The sequence below is a fragment of the Etheostoma cragini genome, chromosome 7 (assembly GCF_013103735.1).
Source record: "Etheostoma cragini isolate CJK2018 chromosome 7, CSU_Ecrag_1.0, whole genome shotgun sequence".
In the NCBI taxonomy this organism is placed as follows: domain Eukaryota; kingdom Metazoa; phylum Chordata; class Actinopteri; order Perciformes; family Percidae; genus Etheostoma; species Etheostoma cragini.
This window is the reverse complement of record NC_048413.1, coordinates 20,747,859-20,768,193: the sequence shown is the minus strand read 5'-3', so window position 1 is coordinate 20,768,193 and position 20,335 is coordinate 20,747,859. Positions and strand designations below refer to the sequence as shown.

General features: G+C 41.1%; 1 protein-coding gene across 2 annotated transcripts in view; it reads right to left on the bottom strand.

Annotated features, from left to right (window-relative positions):
• Window positions 1-861: 861 nt before the first annotated feature.
• soga1 (suppressor of glucose, autophagy associated 1) overlaps window positions 862-20,335 on the bottom strand; it is an 88,061-nt gene continuing 68,587 nt past the window's right edge. The window contains exons 11-24 of one of the 2 annotated variants that reach the window (XM_034877927.1): window positions 19,466-19,603; window positions 17,296-17,391; window positions 16,792-17,022; window positions 16,240-16,356; window positions 15,982-16,149; window positions 10,803-10,958; window positions 10,455-10,571; window positions 8,181-8,245; window positions 7,808-7,937; window positions 6,953-7,543; window positions 6,013-6,277; window positions 4,839-5,057; window positions 3,915-4,324; window positions 862-2,214 (exon numbers count right to left, since the gene is read on the bottom strand). In XM_034877927.1, the coding sequence (XP_034733818.1) occupies window positions 2,080-2,214; window positions 3,915-4,324; window positions 4,839-5,057; window positions 6,013-6,277; window positions 6,953-7,543; window positions 7,808-7,937; window positions 8,181-8,245; window positions 10,455-10,571; window positions 10,803-10,958; window positions 15,982-16,149; window positions 16,240-16,356; window positions 16,792-17,022; window positions 17,296-17,391; window positions 19,466-19,603 (2,838 nt within the window). In that variant the 3' untranslated portion in view covers window positions 862-2,079. The remainder of the gene's footprint in view (window positions 2,215-3,914; window positions 4,325-4,838; window positions 5,058-6,012; window positions 6,278-6,952; window positions 7,544-7,807; window positions 7,938-8,180; window positions 8,246-10,454; window positions 10,572-10,802; window positions 10,959-15,981; window positions 16,150-16,239; window positions 16,357-16,791; window positions 17,023-17,295; window positions 17,392-19,465; window positions 19,604-20,335) is intronic. The other variant, XM_034877928.1, reaches the window with a different exon arrangement.

Genomic DNA, 20,335 nt, shown 5'->3' with positions numbered 1-20,335 from the left:
AAATGCGCACAGATTTCATACAGTAGCTACGCCGTTGATGTAGTATTACAACATGAGAACAGTTGTGTGTGAGAGAAGAGCGGAGAAAGAGAAAAGTATTTTAAAACAATCTCCTACACTAGACCTTGGAATGATGCACTGGTACACCCGAACTCTGAGATTTTAATAATTAAACGCACATCCAAACACAAATACATCTGGGAAAGATTCTCTAAAAAAAGGAATGCATTGACTGAATACTCCTTGGACTCTGGTTAGTTAATGAACGTTTCTTGAGAATGTTGGATGAGCACTGAGTTTGGAGACACGTGATTGCTGATCCCAAAAGCACAGAGGCTAGGGACGCATGATAAATCTGATGGACATCAGGTCAATATCAGTATGTTGTTATTAAAACATTGTCTAAATCACTTTCTAAAAATCATGTGTGAATGAAAAATTTAGTGTAAACCACCTTTATTTTCTGTACTTTTTCTACAGAAAAAGTACACACTTTTATGTTTGGTTTGGGCTTCTGTAGCATGACCCCACACTAGTTTAGTGGCACTCTGAAAAGCCGGTCAAATATGTTAAACAACACCAAGTGGTGACTGCAGATGGGCTTTTAGGTTAACCTTGCAGTCAGTCAGAAAATGTGACCAACTGAAATCTTTCACGGCGGTGTGCTTTAGGACTGTGGACCACCGTGTCTTTATAAGATCATTAACAATCATCAAAGGATTAACGATGAATCCTCTTCGGTGAAGAAATATCTAAAAAATATGAAACGAACAGGCACTTTCTGCCTGCTGTAACAGGTTGAAACCTAAATTATAATTTTTCCAATCTGACTCTGGAGGAGCAACACGTTTGAAGTAGTAATTTTTTTTTTGCATCTACAAGATTTAAGTCATGGCATTAATGCCACAAAATGTGTTTCCAAAGTCCTTTTGGGAACACAGTGGACAGTTCCATCTAAAGAAGCCTGGGGAGCTTTCATTTTGTTGTTAAGGTTTGCAACTGAACAACAATGGTACGAGGTTCCCTCAAATCAGTTTTCTAGTCTAATTTATAGAGGTGTCCAAGTCCAAACATCCATCAATGGAGTTAGTCTGGCCATGCTGGCGTGTGTAGTCCAATAGTCCTCGCCATCTTTCTTTTTCCTACTGTGATAGGAAAAACGCTGAATGCTCATTTGCAGCTGAAGCACAAGTGTCATTAAGAGATGGCGTTTTCAGATCCATGTTGGAGACACTCGCTGGAATGTTATTGTGCTAATCAATCAAAAAGGCATAATTGCATTTGCCAGCACAGCACATGTGTATATGACACAGTTTAATCACTCTTCTGAGATTGATAGTTTCAAAGTTGCTACCACAATGTGGAAAATCTTCCAAGTTGTGATGGATGTCTCCTCTTAAGTTTTATACTGTAGCTCCCAAAGGTACACATGCACTTTCAACATATATTCATTCTGAGATGAAATCTTTCCTTCCTCCGTGCTCATCTGTAAAGCCAACATGGCTGCTGGTCCAACAGCTTGGTGGCGAGACGCGTCATTAAGGGGGATTTTCAATGTCCAAAACTGACCATTTGTATTACCTGTTATTCCTTAAATTGGGGGGGGGAAGGGTTTAGTAGATCCAGTCCTGACATCATAGTTTTACTTGTTAGATTCTCTCCAGTTTGTAGAGTTATTTTTGTTTAGTTAAGTGTGTCAGATTATGTGTTTGTTTTATGTCCTGCTGGTAGTTTTGGGATGGTTGGATCTCTTGCTAGGTTGAAGATTCAGTCCTCCCATTCCTTGGCATCAGGATGGTACAGTCCAAGACAAGTGTGATATTGCCAGGATTCTGTGTGGGTGTGCATGTTTTTATGAATGTGTGCATGTGGCAGTGGGTTTGTGAGACAGTCTGTGCAGTGTGCTAGCGGTGTGTGTTATGTTTGGCAGTGCACCTGTGTGGCAGGCTGTGGGTGTGTAAGAACATTTGCTGATGCGAGATGTGTGAGAAAGTGTGTTTTCATGGCAGTGGTGTACAGTGAAGAATCAGTATTGTTTGTGTGTGTTGCTTGTCTTTACTTGTGGCAGTAGAAGTGTCGTCACTCGTTGCAGGTGTCGCCCTTCTCCTCAGTTGCCGCCAGAGACTCTTGATGGCGGTGATGGCAATGCCGAGGTGCTGCTCTTGATGGTCGGGGTTGGCAGGAAGACGGGGAAGCACAGTCACAGGGTGCATCCTGGGAAATCAAAAGCAAACATGCAGGTGTGAATTTTTTTTCAAACAAAATATACAGTACGTTACATTTTTGAGTTCTAAAAAGACCATACAAGTGTAAAATGTAGCTTCTCAACTGCAGACTTTGTTTTTGTGGACACATTCAAATGCAGAACAGATTTTTTCTGATTTTCCGATTATTTTAAATTAAGTCCTCTATACTCCAGCTTTCACAGGAGAGTTTTTTTATTTTTTATTTTATATTGTCCTAATGTATCTACGGTATTCACCATCTCATCAACATTTAGAGTCTTTTTGGTATTTAGACATGCAAGAATTAATCTGGCCTGAGGCCGGGATAGCCCAGTTGGTAGAGCAGGCAAACATAGAAAGAGGCTTTACTCCTCAACACAGCGGCCGCGAGTTCAACTGCGACCTGAGACCCTTTGCTGCATATCATTCCCCCTCTCTCTCTCTCTCCCCTTTCATGTCTTCATCTGTCCTGTTGAAATAAAGGCTTAAAATGCCCTAAAATATTCTTTAAAAAAGAATTAATCTTGCCTAACAACATGATTGTAGTCATAGTCTACCTATGTCTAAGTGTGTTGTCTTAGTATTTATTCATTAATTCATTCTTTGACTACAGTATATGCTTCTTGCTGACAGACGATAACATCTATGGATGAGGGTGGAAACAGTCTTTATGGTTTTTTTTCAGTCTTTGTAGGTTTCAGGTCTTCATTCTGTGTAACACCGATTATGCATACATCTTTAACCTCATATTATTGTTACAGGTAAGGCGTTTAAGACTTGTAAAATTAATCTGCACTTAAACTGCATTTCCAACCAATCCTAATGCACCACGGACAAAAATAAACGCAGACTTGATAGTCACAGTGATTGATTACAGAGCTTAAGCAAGTTTTAAGAGTCTAATAGATGTATATATACTACAGATTTACTGATGAGCAATGGTAACAAGTTCTAAATAGGATCCATTCCTCCTCCATATGCAGCTGTCATAAACTCATATATTGAACTAAAGTTAGGTTAGCAAAGATCAAACTCATCCTACACGTGATAGGTGCATGCGGGGCCCAGCTTCTCTACTTCATATTTTCTGGCTTTGTTCAAGTTTGACTGGTTTCTGAAAAGGTATTTTTAATTGTATGTCAGTTGCACTGGGCTCTGTAATCGACCGTTGCCCACTTGTGGCTCTTTTTGGTCTCTCCTCAAAAACTGCAAATTGGTCAAACTTCCAAACGGTCCACTCGCCTTCTGTAATTTAATAGCCAGTCAATTCTTCTATCTTGAACATATAAGATATCTGAGAGATGAGAAGCAGGAGAAATCTAAGAGGATTTGGGACCCATTCATTTCCTTCTTCTTTTTCTATCAATGTCACTGGGATACTGCCATCACTGTCTTAATTTGCCCCCAGCTGATACCCTGGAGACATACCCCTCTTATTTAGTAATGTTATTTTAATTCTTTTATTTATTATTTTATTCTATATATCTTTTTTTATAATTTCTTTGCTACTCTTGCTTGGTGTGATAGTAACATCATCATTATAGTTGTTTTTTCTATCCAATAACTGTAGCTATGTGCTATCTGTATGTTTGTTATATGTGGTCAACTAACAAAAAAATAAATAAAGTCACATAAAAAAATAAAAAATAAAAAAATAAAAATAAAAGAAAGCATTTTCAAAGGCCGCACCTCCATCCCAGGTCCTGCAGCCCCAGCGTTGCTCATCGTTTCTTTCACTCCTCCCATGATAGTGACCATCTCCTCCCCGGTTGTTTGTCTCATAAACCTTTTATTGACAATCTTGGTCACATTGTCGTTGCTTCCAGCCAACACTCCAAGTCCTCCAACTCCGGCTGACACACACTCGGGCTTGGGCTCATCCACGCTGACAAAATTCCCAATGACACCCAGGGTGCCATTGGAATCTCTTTGCACTTTCTCCCCAGGCAGGGGGACTCCTCCTTGGCCACGGCTGCTGCACACATTCCTAAAAAACTCCTGGACCAGGCCTCCGTACCGCTGAGGGCAGGGTTCAGATCCACAAGCTGCCACAACGGAGGGTTTCCCTGCAGCAGGAGGCTGCGGTGCTGGACTGGCTCCTAATCACAAACGTGGATCCAAGACATGTATTATGAGTATTTCTATCAATTGTAGTTTACAGGACTAATTAAAGTCAATGGAGACTTTGGATATGTGAATTTTCCCTTATGATCGAAGTTTGTGTTCCCCCTCTGACTTCTAGTAGTAGTTTAATTCACCTATTCTGAACAAAACCATAATCACATTCACCACAACAGTTATATTGTGTTACTATACTCCCCTGCACATTACATCTGGTATTATGTAGCTGTTGTTTCCCGATTTCTAAGAGTAAATACTCAGAGCAATGAATCATTAATTAAAAACATCTAGAGTTCTACTTTAACTGGTCACTACAAATTAAAAGAAATTAAAAACTACGGTTGTTAATAATGAACAGTCTCCATGTGAGCCAGCATGAACAACATAAGGGACTTGAAACCGGACAAATCCGGAATTAGTTTATTTTTAAACGTGTGCTTTTCCTACTGTGAGATGTCTTCCATGAGGTTTTATTTTAATACGATATCTTACCTCCGTCAGCCCTCCAGAGCAACTCTGTGCTTCCAGAGTGTTCCACCACGCTGAAGAGGCTGGAGAGCCCGTCGGTGAGGCCGTTGAGCACGGGGCTGTCCCTGGTGGTGGTGGAGCGAGCCCAGGCCGAGCCTCCTCCTCCACTGAAGGATCTCTGCTGGAGGCTCCACAGGCTCCGGTCCCTAGACGATGAACTCCCATCCAGTCTTGAAGTGGAGCCTAAAAACAAAACAGTTGGATATCTCGTACTCCCAAATAACAGTGTTTACTAGGACTACTCGATATGAGGAAAATATGCAATACGCGATAAGGTTGTTGAACATGATTAACGATTAATTGCAATAAATAAACTGATAGTTAAGTGTACTCAGTTCTGCATTTCATTTACTTTCAGTAGTCTGTTAAAATACAACAAATTTAAAACAAATGAAAGTAAATTGTGTCCAACATGAATGACAGTTACTCGGCCACAGAATAAATTGCAATTTTATCAAAATTGCAAAAATGGACTAGTGTAATATCCAAATTGCAGGGAGGCACAATATTTGTTAAAGGCAAAACGTGTGTCAAACCAATCTTAATGAAATACTGTGGTGCTGCAGAGACGTCCTGGCCTATCCGACAGACTACAGAAAACATCTTTGTTTGGTAAAGATCCTCGCAAAAAACACACTATAATCATTTAAAGTATTTTAAGATTTAACATTCGTCAATGAAAATGAGAAACATTACAAAACATGATCATTCCCTCCAATATTGTAAAATCATATTGCAATATCATCGCAATCAAAATAATCACAATTAGATATTTTCCTCACATTGTAGAGCCCTAGGTACTTTACATTCTAATGTGCAGTTTTCTACTCATATTTTTTCAACTTACAAAAAGAATCTCTGAGTTCCTTTCGCAATATGTTGCACTCTTTTGCAATGTGTTTAGGTGAAATTTCGATAACGTTAAAAAAAAGCTTTCACAGAAAACCATCAGAAAGTGGCTTAAAAATAGCCTTGTGATTAAAAGCACTCTGACTCCAAGGATGTTAAAGCTTTAGCACATAACCTTTGGACATTAACAAACATCTGTTAGATTCGAGCCATTGGCAAATGAGTTGTTACAAAGCTAATCAAGAATATCAGCTTTAAAACAAATGTTCAGAGAACAAAATCGAATTACCAGAAGACACTCTGCGTTGGAGTTTCGGTGATCCATACTTGGGTGAACAGCACGGCCTCTCGATGCGGCTGTGAACTTTATCCAGGGATGTTGATATCTGCCGGGTTCGGGCAGACGCTAGCGAGGAGGTGGTGTTTGAGGGGCGAGAAGACCAGGCTTTAGAGTGTAACCCCGTCCCCCTGCTGCTGTGAAGGTTGTCGGTTTGAAGCCCGATGCTGACGTACTGTGCAGCAGTCTGCGTGGACCTGGTGGACATTCCCATCGCCTGGGTGGAGAGATGGAAGTGATGGAGAACGTTTAGTGTGTTGGGAAGGAGAAGATGCAATAAAGAGTAATGGTAACGGCTACTGAAGAGAGATCATTTGGAAGATGACGCTTTCCCTTAAATCTACACAAGGCAACTGCATGTGTTGGCATCTTAAACTGTTATTATTATTTATTAACATCTGTCAGTGTAGTCACATTATTTTAACCTGTTTCCAGTTCAAATCAGATTGTTTACAGAATTTTTTTACAGCACTAAAATCACTGCACTTACTTACTGACTTACTCACTTACTGCACTGAAAAAATGAAAATAGGCCTTTCATAAAAAAAAAAAAAAACTCAAAATTACTTAGGATGAAGAATAATAACTACTGTTATTAAAATGTGGTTATTATGAATCTGACTGTATGTATTGTTTATACATTAAATCATCCCACTACTATATAGTCTAAAAGATATTTTAAATGTCTGTTCTCATGACCAGAAAAAACAAGCATTTAGGCAATGGGCCTTGGACACATACATGTTACAGTTAACTGAAGTCCCATGGCCGACATAAAAAAGTTATATTTTCAATATTTCAATATGGTGTGCCGTTTTTGGTGCATAAAAATTTGCATGAAGGCCAATAGTTGGACGATAATTCACACTTCTCATTGTTGAAAAAGAACTACCTGACTCCCAGGTTCCTTGGTGGATTTCCTCTCCAGAGAGGAAGAGCGTATGGCCTGGCGGACACAGTTGGTCATCTCCTTCATGTCATCACTCAAGTTGGCTGAAATCTCCCCGATCTCCAGGCCGTGGAATGCTGAGGGGGACGTCATTCCATCTACCGGTCCGCCAACGCCATTTTTGGCGAGACTGGGGATTGAACCGGCGATACAACCACTTCTGCTCTCTAGCAGCTCCCTGTGCTGCTTGGACAGCGAGCTCAGCCACTGCTCATATGAGGACGAAAAGGAGGACGGAGGATGGTGCTGCTGAACGTCAACGGTTTCCACTGCAGCCACGTCCACGTCCAAGCCACTCAGTCCTGGGGAAGAGCTCCCGTTATAGGCTTGCTGGGACTCTTTGGCCTCCTGGCTCCTTCGTCTGTGCTCCATGCGTCGTACGGCAGGAGGGCTGTAGTAGATCCGGATGCCGGTGCGGTCTGGAGCAGTGTAGCTTCTCTGGACAGACTCCAGATCCTGCTCTGATCCTACTAAGCTGCTGCAAGAGCAACTGGGGCCATCCCAGGTTTTCCAGGTGTCCCCAACCTCCGGGGTCTGAGATGAGAGAGTGGGGACACGAGGAAACCAGTTTAAAATAATCATCAGTATACCTATTTACTATGTTACTATGTAAGGACATCAAATATATCTGCCAACATTAATTAAAATTCATTAAATGTCTCAATTCCAGCGATAGGTATAGGATTTAGAAATTCTAGTATATAGAAATACATTCAGTCTTTGTTTTCTTATAGTCTAAAAAATGTTAGTAAAGAAATCACAATAAACTGCAGTAAATGTATAAAATCACAACTTTACCTCATTGGTCAGGTAGGTCCAATTCTTCCTGGTAAGCTCACCCAGCTCTGCATCTGCAAACTGGATCCTCGCCTCCTGATTAGCTGTCCCGTTGACTTCTGCGCCGTTGAGCTCTGATGTGGATTTGGTTCTTTTCATTGAAAGAGGAAGAAGGAGTTGATTGAGTTGAAGAAAAGCCATGCTCTGCTTTTAAAGAAGACAAACTTACACTTGTTTATGAAGCCATTTTGAAAGTAAAAAGCATTAATGAAACAATATTTACTCTAATAAAGTTTATTAAAGTAAAATAATTTTTTGGGATGTCTTACACATTATGTTAAGGATTAATACTTAAACTAAGTACTGTAAAAGTACTGTTTTTAAAAATGTTTACCTTGGTGATCCTGTTCCATTAGTGATGACTGTGTCTGCAGAGGACTCGCCACCAAATGACTTTGACTAAGGACAAGAACAAAAGAAAAATGATTGTCACAGAAGTACTTTCTCCACAGCTTATTAGCATTTAAAGGACCTGCTTCATCCACGCAAATTCAGCATCTTGTATTTCTACCCTTTTTTCAAAACCCTGAATGACATCTACTTTAAACACATTCCTTTCATTCCCATCATCTAGGGCGGATTTGGCAGGAGAAAGCAAAGACTGACTAGTATAATCTATCTGTTGCAGACAGCACACACACACACACACACACACACACACACACACACACACACACACACACACACACACACACACACCCACACACACACACACACACACACACACACAGAGAGGGTGCTGCTGAGTCAGTGTGTTTCACACTTGAGAGGTGATCTCACACTCTGAAGCCATTTCCCCTCAGAGACAGAGAGGAAAGAGTGAGGGAGAAAGTGGAAGAGCGGAAAAAGACATATGCAGATCATGTCTTTAGTTTCAGTTCAGATACACTGGTGGACTATTCAAACTTCAACTCACTAAACTTCAGACCAGGAAACTAAATATACACTAATTCGTCGATTCCCAAACAGGGGTACTTGTACCCAAGAGGGTACTTCTGTAGTTGCCAAGAAGGACGTGGAACGGTCGTGGAGTAGCTCAACTAATTAAAAAATGTGGAAATAATACAATCATATTGAGTGAGGTGTAACACCTGAACACTATGTGTGATACATCTTTCACAATGCACAACGAATAGGTTCAAAAGGTCATTTATTCCTGCTGCCATTAACATTGTGAATGACTTTCTTAAAATGTAAATGTTGTAATCATTTTGCTTGTTTTTTTTTTGTTTTTGTTTTTTGGTGTGCTTGCTGTACATACAGCCTACTGCTGGCTCTAAAACGTGTTGCCTTATGGGGATATATTAAAAGCATAGACGTAGCAGCAGTGACGTCACCCATTGGTTTGTGGACTACTGTTTTAAAGCCTTGACTTTGCCCCCAAAAAATCCGAGGATGGCTAATGCATGGGAAAGGCATGATCAGGACTTTATGTACTGTATGCTTTCTTTTAATTCTAGTTTCACTATAAAACAGCCCCAATATCCTATTTCAACTGGAAATGTGTCCAATTTTAAAATAGTTCACATAAATAAAACTGTTTTTTAAGAAAAATACAGATTTGTAACAGTGTATAGCTCTATCTCAGGTCCAACTGACCCAAAAATCCAACTAATTTTACACTTACTGGCCTCATGGGGGCATTATGATCAAATGTGAGAAGTCTTTGAAAGGCCCAACAGTATTAATGCAAGTAAAGTAGGCAGTAGATAAGATTTGTGGGTGACAGAGCATGAAACAGACAGACTCAGAGAGGAGAATTAATGTACAGTAAAACAAGCTTTGGTCTCCTGCCAAGTTTCTAATGCAGGACACGGGCACTTAAGGAGTGAGATGGGATCAAACTCAACAGACAGGAGGAAGGAAAAGGAGGGCAGATGAACGAGAAGGGGAAAGAAAGGAGGGTGAGGAAAGGAGGACAAAGACGCCCTCAAACTGAAAACCTCAAAGGAAGAAGCCACAGCAGACAGAGGAGAACTAATGGAGGAGCGCTGACCTACTAACCGTGTATCTGGAGCTTTTACTCTGTATTTGTGGAAAAACTAAACTCCTAACTAATGACTACTTTAAATCACTGGTGCAATCCCTCCCAGACATGTTGCAGCAGCTTAGCAGTGACTTTGCTGTTGTATAATCAGCAGACGGACCATGTTTTCCTGGTGACCTAACCTTATCCTGAAACCGCGGCTCGGCCACAGTAAGACAATAAAACCAGACACCAACTCACATTATGGCATTAACAGCTGTGTGTTACTCTCAGCATCAGCGTTTTGGGTCTATTTTTACATGTCTAGTAGGGCTGCAACAAACAAGCATTTCCATTGTTGGTTGATCTGTAGACTATTTTCTTAAGTAGTTGGTTAGTTTCATAACAATTCAGAGAAATCTGTGAATTCATCAGATGAAATTGGATTTATTGGGCGAACCATGGAACGCATATCTGATCTAATGACTTGATATACTTTAGATGTCCTTATCTCAGACATACAGCCTCATTGCATCATCCCAAGCTCCTGCTCCTTATCCTTCTTCATCTTTGACATTTCTCTCTCTCTCTCCCTCCTTTTCACTCACGTGCGCACACACACACACACACACACACACACACCTTCCCCTGTTGTGCAGTGGCCTCTGCCAGTCTCTGCTCCCACTGAGCTCTCTCCTGGGTGAACCTCTCCAGCAGCTCCAGCTTCTCTCTGCCCCAGTTCCTCTCTCCAATCTGAAGCTGATTGGTCCACAGGCAGGTCACAGCGGGGAGAAAAGAAGAAGAGGCAAACGTCAGAGGAGGAGGAAAGAGATGGATGCGGAGTGTACACTACCATAATATGGTAAAACACAAGTCTTGAACAAGCACAAAAATTGAATTACATGCTATTGTAACTTAAAATCTCATGATTTTACACCATGCAAATAATTGCCTTTCAAGCCAACTTTGTCCATTCACAGACCCCTTTACCTGTTTAGTGAGGTCCATCACAGCTGCGTAGGAGTCGGCTAGGAGGTGCTGGTGTTCTTCACGCTCCCTCTTCAGCGCCACCTTCAGGTCTAGAGGATCCAGTGCATCAGTGGCAGACAGAGCTACTGCTGCTGCTTTGCCTGCTTTGGTCTCAAACTGAAAGAAGAAAGGCATAGAGATCATGGTTATTATCAAAATGACACCCACGTTTTCTTACATCCAACGTATGGGTGGTCTTTATGTGGAGATCCTTTTTTGGGCATACTGTATACTTTCAGAAATATCATTGGGTCCTCCTTAGTAAAGACGGTGGACAGCTTAAGGTACCTTGGTGTCCACATCACAGAGGGTCTGACCTGGGTGCTGCATACTGACTCGGTTGTGAGAAAGGCATGGCAGAGTTTGTTTTATTCTGAGTATCCCCTCAGATACTTAGCAATTTCTACTCCTGCATCAATGAGCATGATGTTCATGTTGCTGAAAGGGTATGGTATGGTATGAACATAGTGGGGAAAGAAATGCTCTGCTCCCATCTTTCCACTTTGAAGATCTCTGTACATCCTTCTCACCCTAGCACAGTCTCTCTACTGCTTTCTCATCCTCTATTTTGAGCTCTCTTACCCTTTTTTTCCCCGCTCTCCATAAATCTGGCCTGCTGTCACAGAGCCTGTAGGTGGGATCGTTTGAATTTTTATGAGCAGCTCGGCTCTCCCTTTTCCTCTTTCTGAGCCTCATAGTTCACACAGCCGACACTACTGTCCCCATCAATCTGACACACACACACACAGACACAGACACAGACACACACACACACACACACACACACACACCCATCAATTCTCTCTCAGTCTGGCTCTTAGGCACTGGCGTCCATATATGGTGCTAATGGCACTGTCTGGAAGCCAATCACAGCGTAACTCACACACACTTATCCCAGCTTCTGTCTCCTATGGCAACAGAGCATTGCTCATTAGTGATGAGCGCAGCCTAACTAGCCCCACGTCTATAACGAGGTTTACTGCTGAGGCGTTTAGGGGTGGGCGATTTTACTCGATGACTGGCATTTATTGGTGACTTGCTACCCACCATTTAGCAAGTTCAATTACTTCAATTTATTCAACTAAAACCATGTATATAAAAAATAATTTATTAACTAGGCTTTAACAGAATAATCTCAAGAGCAGAATTCAGGGCCTGATTAGTTTACAAGAAAAAAATTGTTTTAGAATATAAAAAAACAACAAAAATCAGGCACTGATTTATCTTCAAGTATCTATACAGAAGCAATTTTCATAGACATGGAAAGAGACAGAATGTGTTAGTAATACACAGAGCCAAGAGCAACTAGCAATGTTGTGGCAACAACCACAAATTAAACCCACAGGGGGCTTTAAGTGATGAGAGGGAGGTCAAATGGGATGGGTTCATTTTACTCATCATGAAATCTATTGGTGTTATTGTTGTTATTGTTCCAATTAGAGAGTGTATGGAAATTGCTACTCCAGCTACGTGTTTTACCTACTGTCATCTACCTGTAGCATAGTTTGTATTTAATACTAAATTAGGAAAACTGCCTAAAGTGGGATTAGCTGTATATCTGCTTAAATAGTGCTGACCTATACACACAACTTTATAAACAACATAGAATCATAGAATCAGACTGAGTTATTAAGTTATTAATAGCAGGAGAATATTCAAGATAAAAAACTAAAATCACTGTCAAAAAGTAATTTAAAAAACAAACTATGAGAGTGAATATTATACAGGACATAGCAGACACAGGGACTGTACTGTAGAATGCTGTTGTTGCACATGATCTGGTAACAAAAAGTAATTGTGTATAACAATAACACTGGTTAGTGTAACAGCAACCCACGGGGTATTATGAGCTATTTTGGGCCGCATATCATTTGCCTGCAGCTTATGTTTACTACAACAAAGTTGATGTTATAATTTGATGTTAGCAGTACGTCATACCAGCAATCAGCTGTTAATTTTAGTGCAAGCAGAAACCCCAACACTCCTGAGAGACTAAATGTGTGCCAGGTTTATAAATAAAAACGCTGCCTAGATATTATATAATGTATAAAGACGTTAAATATAGCAAAGCTGACTGCGTGGCAAAACTGAAGCTCTGAAATCCAAACTCAACTTCACATTTTTTCTGGAAGTGCCTGTTAATAAATATTTTCTAATATGTGTAGACAAACATTAAACTATTGAGAACAGCATTTAGCCCACAGAGGGTTTTATTATTTTGCCAAACAGAGATTTAAAATCTTAATTTGCATTTCTCGGGTGGGGATTTCACACAGGGTTGATGGATCTTTTTTATATACTGTGTGTTTACTACAAGTACATTCCAGAGGTCTGACATACATATTAATACTAGGATTGAATCTCTAATTATTGGAACACCAACCAGAAACCGAGCTGCATGTGAAAAAGGAAAATGATGAACCAGATTTACAGTTTAAGGTTTAGAGTTCAAGGTGTAAAAAAGTCTGTTGGTTAAAAAAAAGTTTTAAACTCCAATTAAAAAATTACTCCTTATAAAGTATTACTGTGTCATGGCTTAAAGTTTTCAAGCTAAGAATGCAATGTTGGGTTGTTTTAGCTAAAACTATGATTAGATTTTTCCCTCTTACCTCAAGGAACAGAAACATGCTTAGTTGCTTTCATGCTTGTTAGACAAGAAGAAGCCTGGAAACAGATAGCTTAGCTTAGCATTAAGACTGGAAGCATGAGATAAACTACAACATGCTGGTAGGCAGATTTCAGCCACAGGCTAGTTGTTTCTCCTGTTTCCCCCTGCATTTAGCATACAGTTGTGGAAGAGGTACTCATCTTTTCATCCAACCCCTGGAAATAAAGTAAATACATAATTTTCTTAAAGTGGGTTAAGCCTAACTTTAACAAGACCTTGAATGCAGAGGTGGCAAATCAGAGAACACAGATATGTGTACTTATAGCAGTTTTTTTTTTACGCATGAGTACTAGTTGCACATTGAGTTTCACATTAAGTTGCACAATGACATTTATATTGTCCGGAATTTTTTTTTTCTGTCTGCTCGCCCCTTTATCTTCATCAGTAGAGTGGATTCAACACGTGATGAGTGAGCAATCAGAGCTTCCAGCTGTTAACTACAGGTGTTTGTAACATCCTAACATCCTACAGTCAGGATGGAGGACTGATTAGGGAAAAAAAGGAGGCAGTGTTGTACTGCACGCTTTCAGGGCATTGTATACCATTTCTACTTCACTGACAGTGTTTGTTTATCAGGCTGAACGGCGAAGATAATTTTCTGTCAAGACATTTGACAGGTAGGACAGTGTGTGAAATTGAGGTGACTTGCTCAACAAAGCAAAGCAACAGCTGGAGGATGCGCTGCACGGTGCCAGGACGCCTTGGCACTGATGTGGTTCTGCTGGTAAATGTCCACACACACACACACACACACACACACACACACACACACACACACACACACACACACACACACACACATCAGGGCAAATTGATGCCATACTTTACAGCGTGCACTTTTGGCAGAGGAGAGATTCGTTCCAGCTGTGGCATCGATGCGTAGAGTAGTACTGAGTAGTACACCTATAACACCCCCCCACCACCAACAACAACAACAACAAAACACACACACTCTTACAATTACATGCACACTCACGTTAAATGGGGCAGAAAAGACAACCAAGGCAGCAAAGTGCTGTGTTTCAGTTTCAATTTCACATAAGTTGTATTAAAGTTCAACCCAGTCAAACTTAATCAGATATATTATCATGTTTGTGGACAGCCAGCATTGTTGCACAGCTCAACGTGAGAAATTGGTTTCACGCAAAATGAATCATTGCCGAATGATTAAATTCTTTGATTAAGCCACACAAGTTTTTCCGTAAATGTAATCTCATAAAAAATGCTCCTTGGTCACATTTAAGAAAATTAGAGTGTCTCATCTCTTTGAAAACGCCACTCGCGTCTCCTATTGGCTGCTAACAGGAGCTGCCAAACCAATCGGAAGACAATTGATCTTGCATCACAGCAAGGATAGAATCCCTCTGATCATGACGATGATTAATGACTCTGTCACTGTCCAAGTGTCTCGGTGTGTGTCATTAAATCGATATTCACAAAATTAAAACAAATTTTACTGTTTCCATAGGGCATTATTCATTCGATATCACTTAATTCAGATAATTGCCCGCCCGGTCTACTATAGCTTTTTAGTGACATGCAAGCGAGGAGCACAGGCTTGCAAGCAATAGTCACCTGGATTCAGAAGAAACTTGGTTCTTTTGTCAGGCTTGGCGAAAGCTTTTCGTCTATCGACTTTTCTGTAGTGGACAATTTGCTCCTGCACTGATTTATTGATTCAGGCCATTTTACCTAATCTTCCCCCTGCACTGATTTTACTTCCCGTCCTCGTTTAGCTCTGCTCAACTTTCCCAGCCTTTTGACTTTCTGAGTCTTACATTCAGAATTGCAGACCAACCACAGGAAACTAGTTCATCTTATTGCCTTAATGGTTGTAGAATATAACATCAAAAGAGACTGATGCATTTTGTACTATATTGCATCAGTTTCCATCTTAATATACCCATGAAAGTGTGCGTCTCCGAACGGACTGCACTACAGCTCACATTGAATGGAGCAAAGGATTTGGGCAAAGTTTAGTTTTTTGAGTAACATATAACTCATGTTGATTGTTTCAAGTAATGTATAAAGTACCACTACTACCATTTAAAGTTCTGTGTCCCATAGGACCTTTTATTCTACAACATAAAATATGTATAACTAAATAAGCTAAAATCAAAGTCTGGAATAAAAAAAAGTTCTTACTCATTAAAAGTTTAACAGTCATCGGCTCAGCTAAGCTGCTTCATCATGACAGTGTGGCTGTAGTTTGATCAGAGTTGATTGACAGTTACCTGGCAACATGGATCCTAAAACCTGACTGGTGCAAAGGAATATGTGAGATCCGCTTTATTCCAGAGTCGTATCCACTTCAAACCAACGAGAGGAGCAAAAACTCCACAACCAGAAACCTTCATGTGAAATAATCAAATGTTTTCCAGCATTGGCTGAAATATTTGTTTTCACGTAGGAGCCCGTTACGCATACTTAAAACGACTCTTTCCTGTCACAATTTACAGAAATACCTCTCACCTGTACAATGAGGCTCTTTAGTTCAGTCCTCTCCACTTCCCATGATGCTTTGGCCTTTGCGAACTGCTGGGTGAGTTCTTGGGAGCCTTGTCTCTCCTGTCGCAACTCTCCACTCAGATCCTGCAGCGCCACCTTCAAGTCTGCCAAGGTGCTGCTCACTGCGCTAGACTACAGGGAAAAAAACATGTAAGGGTGTGTTGGTGTGTGTGTGTGTGTGTGTGTGTGTGTGTGTGTGTGTGTTTGTGTCAATCTACCTACCTTGATAGTTGGGCTGAGTGGTTGTTCTTGTGCAGCAGCCCTGTTGTCAGCCTGGAGAGTGGGGCTTGTCAGATTTTCATCTTCCAACAGCAGGTAGAGGTCCTTCAGGCTGTTCATCTAAAAAAAAAAAAAAAAATCACAGAGCTAGATCACCTGTCAATCATTTATTTCAGCCTCTTATACTCAGCCGCAATTTCCTAGGACAAATTTAAGTTTCTATCCAGCTACAATATTCAAAATTCAGTGCAATACAAAAGATTCAGTCAGTTTTCCTTCCGTTCAAGTTATTTGATTTCCACATAGCAGCAGATTCAACCTCCAAAGACTTTTATCTTAATGCTTGCACTGGTTGAAAACCTGAGATAACAATGTTCCAACATTTTTAAGGACAAATGGGAGATATCTTTTGAGGCTTTGACGACAATATAGTACTGATTTAAGATACACAGCCTAGCTGCAAAATGAGTAAATCAATACATAAATAGCTATGGACACGTGAACAGTGTTGATAGTCAGCTATTGACTCAGCATTTTCCTTTCTGCCCCTCATACCTCTAAGATGTCTTTCCACTCTGTGTCCTTCCTGCAGCCCAGCCTCCACTGTTTAAGGAAGCAGCGTAGTTTGAGGCTGAGCAGTAAGAGGGCCCGTTTGAGGTGCTGAGACTCCTGGACCAACAGTGTCCTCTCCTGGCTCCATAGCTTCTGCTGAAGCCGAGCCTGGAGGCCCAAACTCTGCAGCTGGAAGTCCCGACGGAGCAGAGCCTTCTGGTGCTCCTCCTGGAGCTGAGAGGGAAAGACAGTTTGACACGGGATAATCAGGGAGGACTTCATGTCAACATATTTCGTTCAATCGAGCAATTTCAAGAGAAAACAACATGCAATAACATTGACTCTCCAAAAAACATATCAACTACTTTATATCCCCAGATAATTTTAGCTTGACTGCAAAAAAAGCAGGTTATTCTTTACATTTCTACATAAAGTGGTATTTCAGTGTGTCTGTGTGAGTTTGAGGGTGTTTAGTTTATTAGTTTGTGTCCAGCTATGCAAACTAACCTGTGTGAGTTTGAGAGTGGTTTCTCTCTGAGCCTGCGCCTGAGTTCCGAGAGCCGACTCTTTTGCTTTGGCCAGACGAGCCTGGAGGTCACTGGACTGGACGGGAAAATATTAGGGGAAAATATAAAGAAGGAGGTAGAAAAAGAAAGAAGGAAAGGACCGGTGGATAGGAAAACATCAGTAGGTAGGATGTGGGCAGAGATTAAAGAAAATAATGATAAGAAGTGATGGGAGGAGCAGCGTTGAGGGAAAAGAGAGTTAGACGGAAATAAAAAAAAGGACAAACAGCAGTGTGGGAAGCATATAACATGGCAGTTTTGTGCTAAAACACCCTTTAAATCACACCTCAACTGCAGCACGCTACTGTAGCCAGTGCACGCACAAATGCACACACACACACAAATACAAACACACACACACACACACACACCCTCTCTCCCATGCCTCATTTGGCTGCTGAGTGAGTGCAATCCATCGACCCACCACTGTACCATTAATGTCCTCTTTCACCCTCCACTGGGCTCAGCCTCTGCCCTCCATCACCCTCGACATCACCAGGCGGCTCACAGCCTCCAATGTCAGCCAGAAAACTACTCTGACGTCCAATATGACTCACTGTTATGAAAAAGTGGCAGCGGTTTCATACAAAATGTGCAACAACATTAAAAACTGTGGCAACACAAGGGCCAAGGTGTGAAGAAAGAGAACATTCAAATACACTAATAACACCATTAATAACACAATATATGTATTCCACATCTATTTATGGGTGTGGAAATAAGGCTTGTGTGTGTGTGTGTGTGTGCGTGTGAGTGTGCGTGCGCAGCTCCACAATGACTCCGATTTCTAAAACAAAACCAGGTGTATGTGTAGCTTTATAAATAGGATGAAAATAGGGCGTTCGCATATTTTTGGCATTTTTCAACAAAAGACACTCTACCATATTGACAAGAGGCAAGGAGAAAACGGCTAAATCAGCAGGAGCAGTGCATATGGGGCATCTAGGCCACTGTGGCCACAGGACACACAGTATCATTCTTTGAGGAGCATAACGCCGCCGTGAAATTCCTACCCTGGACTGGAGGCAAGTGGCACTCAACTTTTCCATTGAATGTAGCAAAGAATGAGTAGCAGTATTATGCTGCGTATGTAAACACTGGGTGTACAGTATGGGCTGTTGTGTCACTGTGCTGCTCTCTTGATCACTGCTACAAACACAATTGTTTCTCTATAATATCTGAATATCTTGTTTTCTTTCTCTTTCATTCTATTTTGGTTTCTCTCTCTCATTTTCCCTGTCAGGCTTGGTTAAAGATGCAGACATACACATACACACACATCCCTGGTTACCGAGGAGACACTCGAGCAAAAGGTCAACCAAACAATGGTCTTTTCTTCCTATCAATCCCACAGCTGACGGTGAAGTCACTGTTTATGTTTGTTTACAACACTGTGTTGCTAGCATGAGCTCGCCACCACTGTACCACATCAGTAACTTCAAGCTACAGTGTGTGTGTGTTTGTGTGTGTATGTGTATGTGTGTGTGCGTGGGTGCATGCGTGTGTGTACGTGTGTGTACATTAGAGGCCCTTATTGTCATGAAAATGGATCAGTTGCCATTAAGACCATCTTTGCAGGAAGGAGATGGGATTTACAATCAGTTATACGACCCATTAACACATCACCAAAGCTCTATACTTGAGGCACATAAAGACAACAGATGAAAAAGACTAACAGATGCAGTTTAAAACTAACAGAAAAAGCTAGTTTGTGAGAGTGACAAGAGCGAGAACCAAAACAGTGAAGTTGCTGGCTGAAAAACCAAAACAATGACATGAAAGACACTAAAAACAGTTTGTAGAGCCAAGGGCAACTGCATAGATGGCTGATAATTTCCCCTTAGATATACAATTTATCATTTAATCCATTATCAATATAAAATATCAGTTATAATTTCGGTGACATTTACTGTCAGCTTCCTTAGTCACTTTATAATCTCCGACAGGCTGTTAATGAGCAGACTAGACTTTTGGTTTGCCCTGAAGGCCTTAGTGTTTGGCTGTCTGTGTACTGTGTGTGTACAAGACCAAGTGAAACACACAGTAAAACTTTAACTTCAGGCACAAGTGTGTGACCATCATGATGTGAGTGTTTTTGATTTGAGACTCACCATTGCATCATCTGCCTCGTTCTCCCCCTGTTCCCGCTGGTTGTCTTCCTGCCTTTTCATCTCATTGCTGTCAGATTGGCTGTTCTCCTCAGTTTTTCCTTTTACCTCCAACTCTGACTGGTCCCTATAATCAGGCTGCTGCATGCATGCATGGGCAGGTTAATGAATAAAAAAAACGAAAACACAAACAAACAAAAAATCATACACAAGTAGGGACAGGGGGAGGAGGAGACGTTTTGCCACAAAAACAAAAAGGAGGGAAGTGATAGAAATGAAAAATAAACAAGACAAACAAACACAAGAGTAAGAATAAAAAAACAATTCAGCCAAAATGGCGTCCACCCATATGACAACAGTGAGGAAAATAAAAAATGAAAAACAAAACAGAAACAGTTGAGTATGGATCTCACAAGACAAAGAAAAGGATGTAGAGGAAAAAGAGCTTGACCAGAGAGGAGAATGAGAGAGTGGAGAAAAAAAAGAAAAGTAGGATGGAGGGCAGAATCAACGGCTGAGAGAAAAAGGAAACGGAAGATGACATAGAAGAGTGGGAAGAAAGGGAGAGTTGGGGGGAAACAGCAATGGGAGACAGAGGAGGGAAGGAAGAGGGAAAAGAGGAAGAAATAAGACGAGAAAGAGTAATGCGGTTAGGATGAAAAGTCAGAGCGAAGGGCCGACGGTGCAACCAGGTGAAGAAGGAGAGGGAGAAAGAGAGGGGAAAGGAGAGGAGAGGAGTGGAGATGGGGAAGCAAAGCAAGGGCAAAAGGAAAAGAAGGAAGAGTAAAAGGATGAAAGGAAAGGGAGTTGAGGTGAGCAAGGAGAAGTCAGAAAAAAGCAGGGAGGCAGTTAAGGAGATGACAAAGAGGAGGA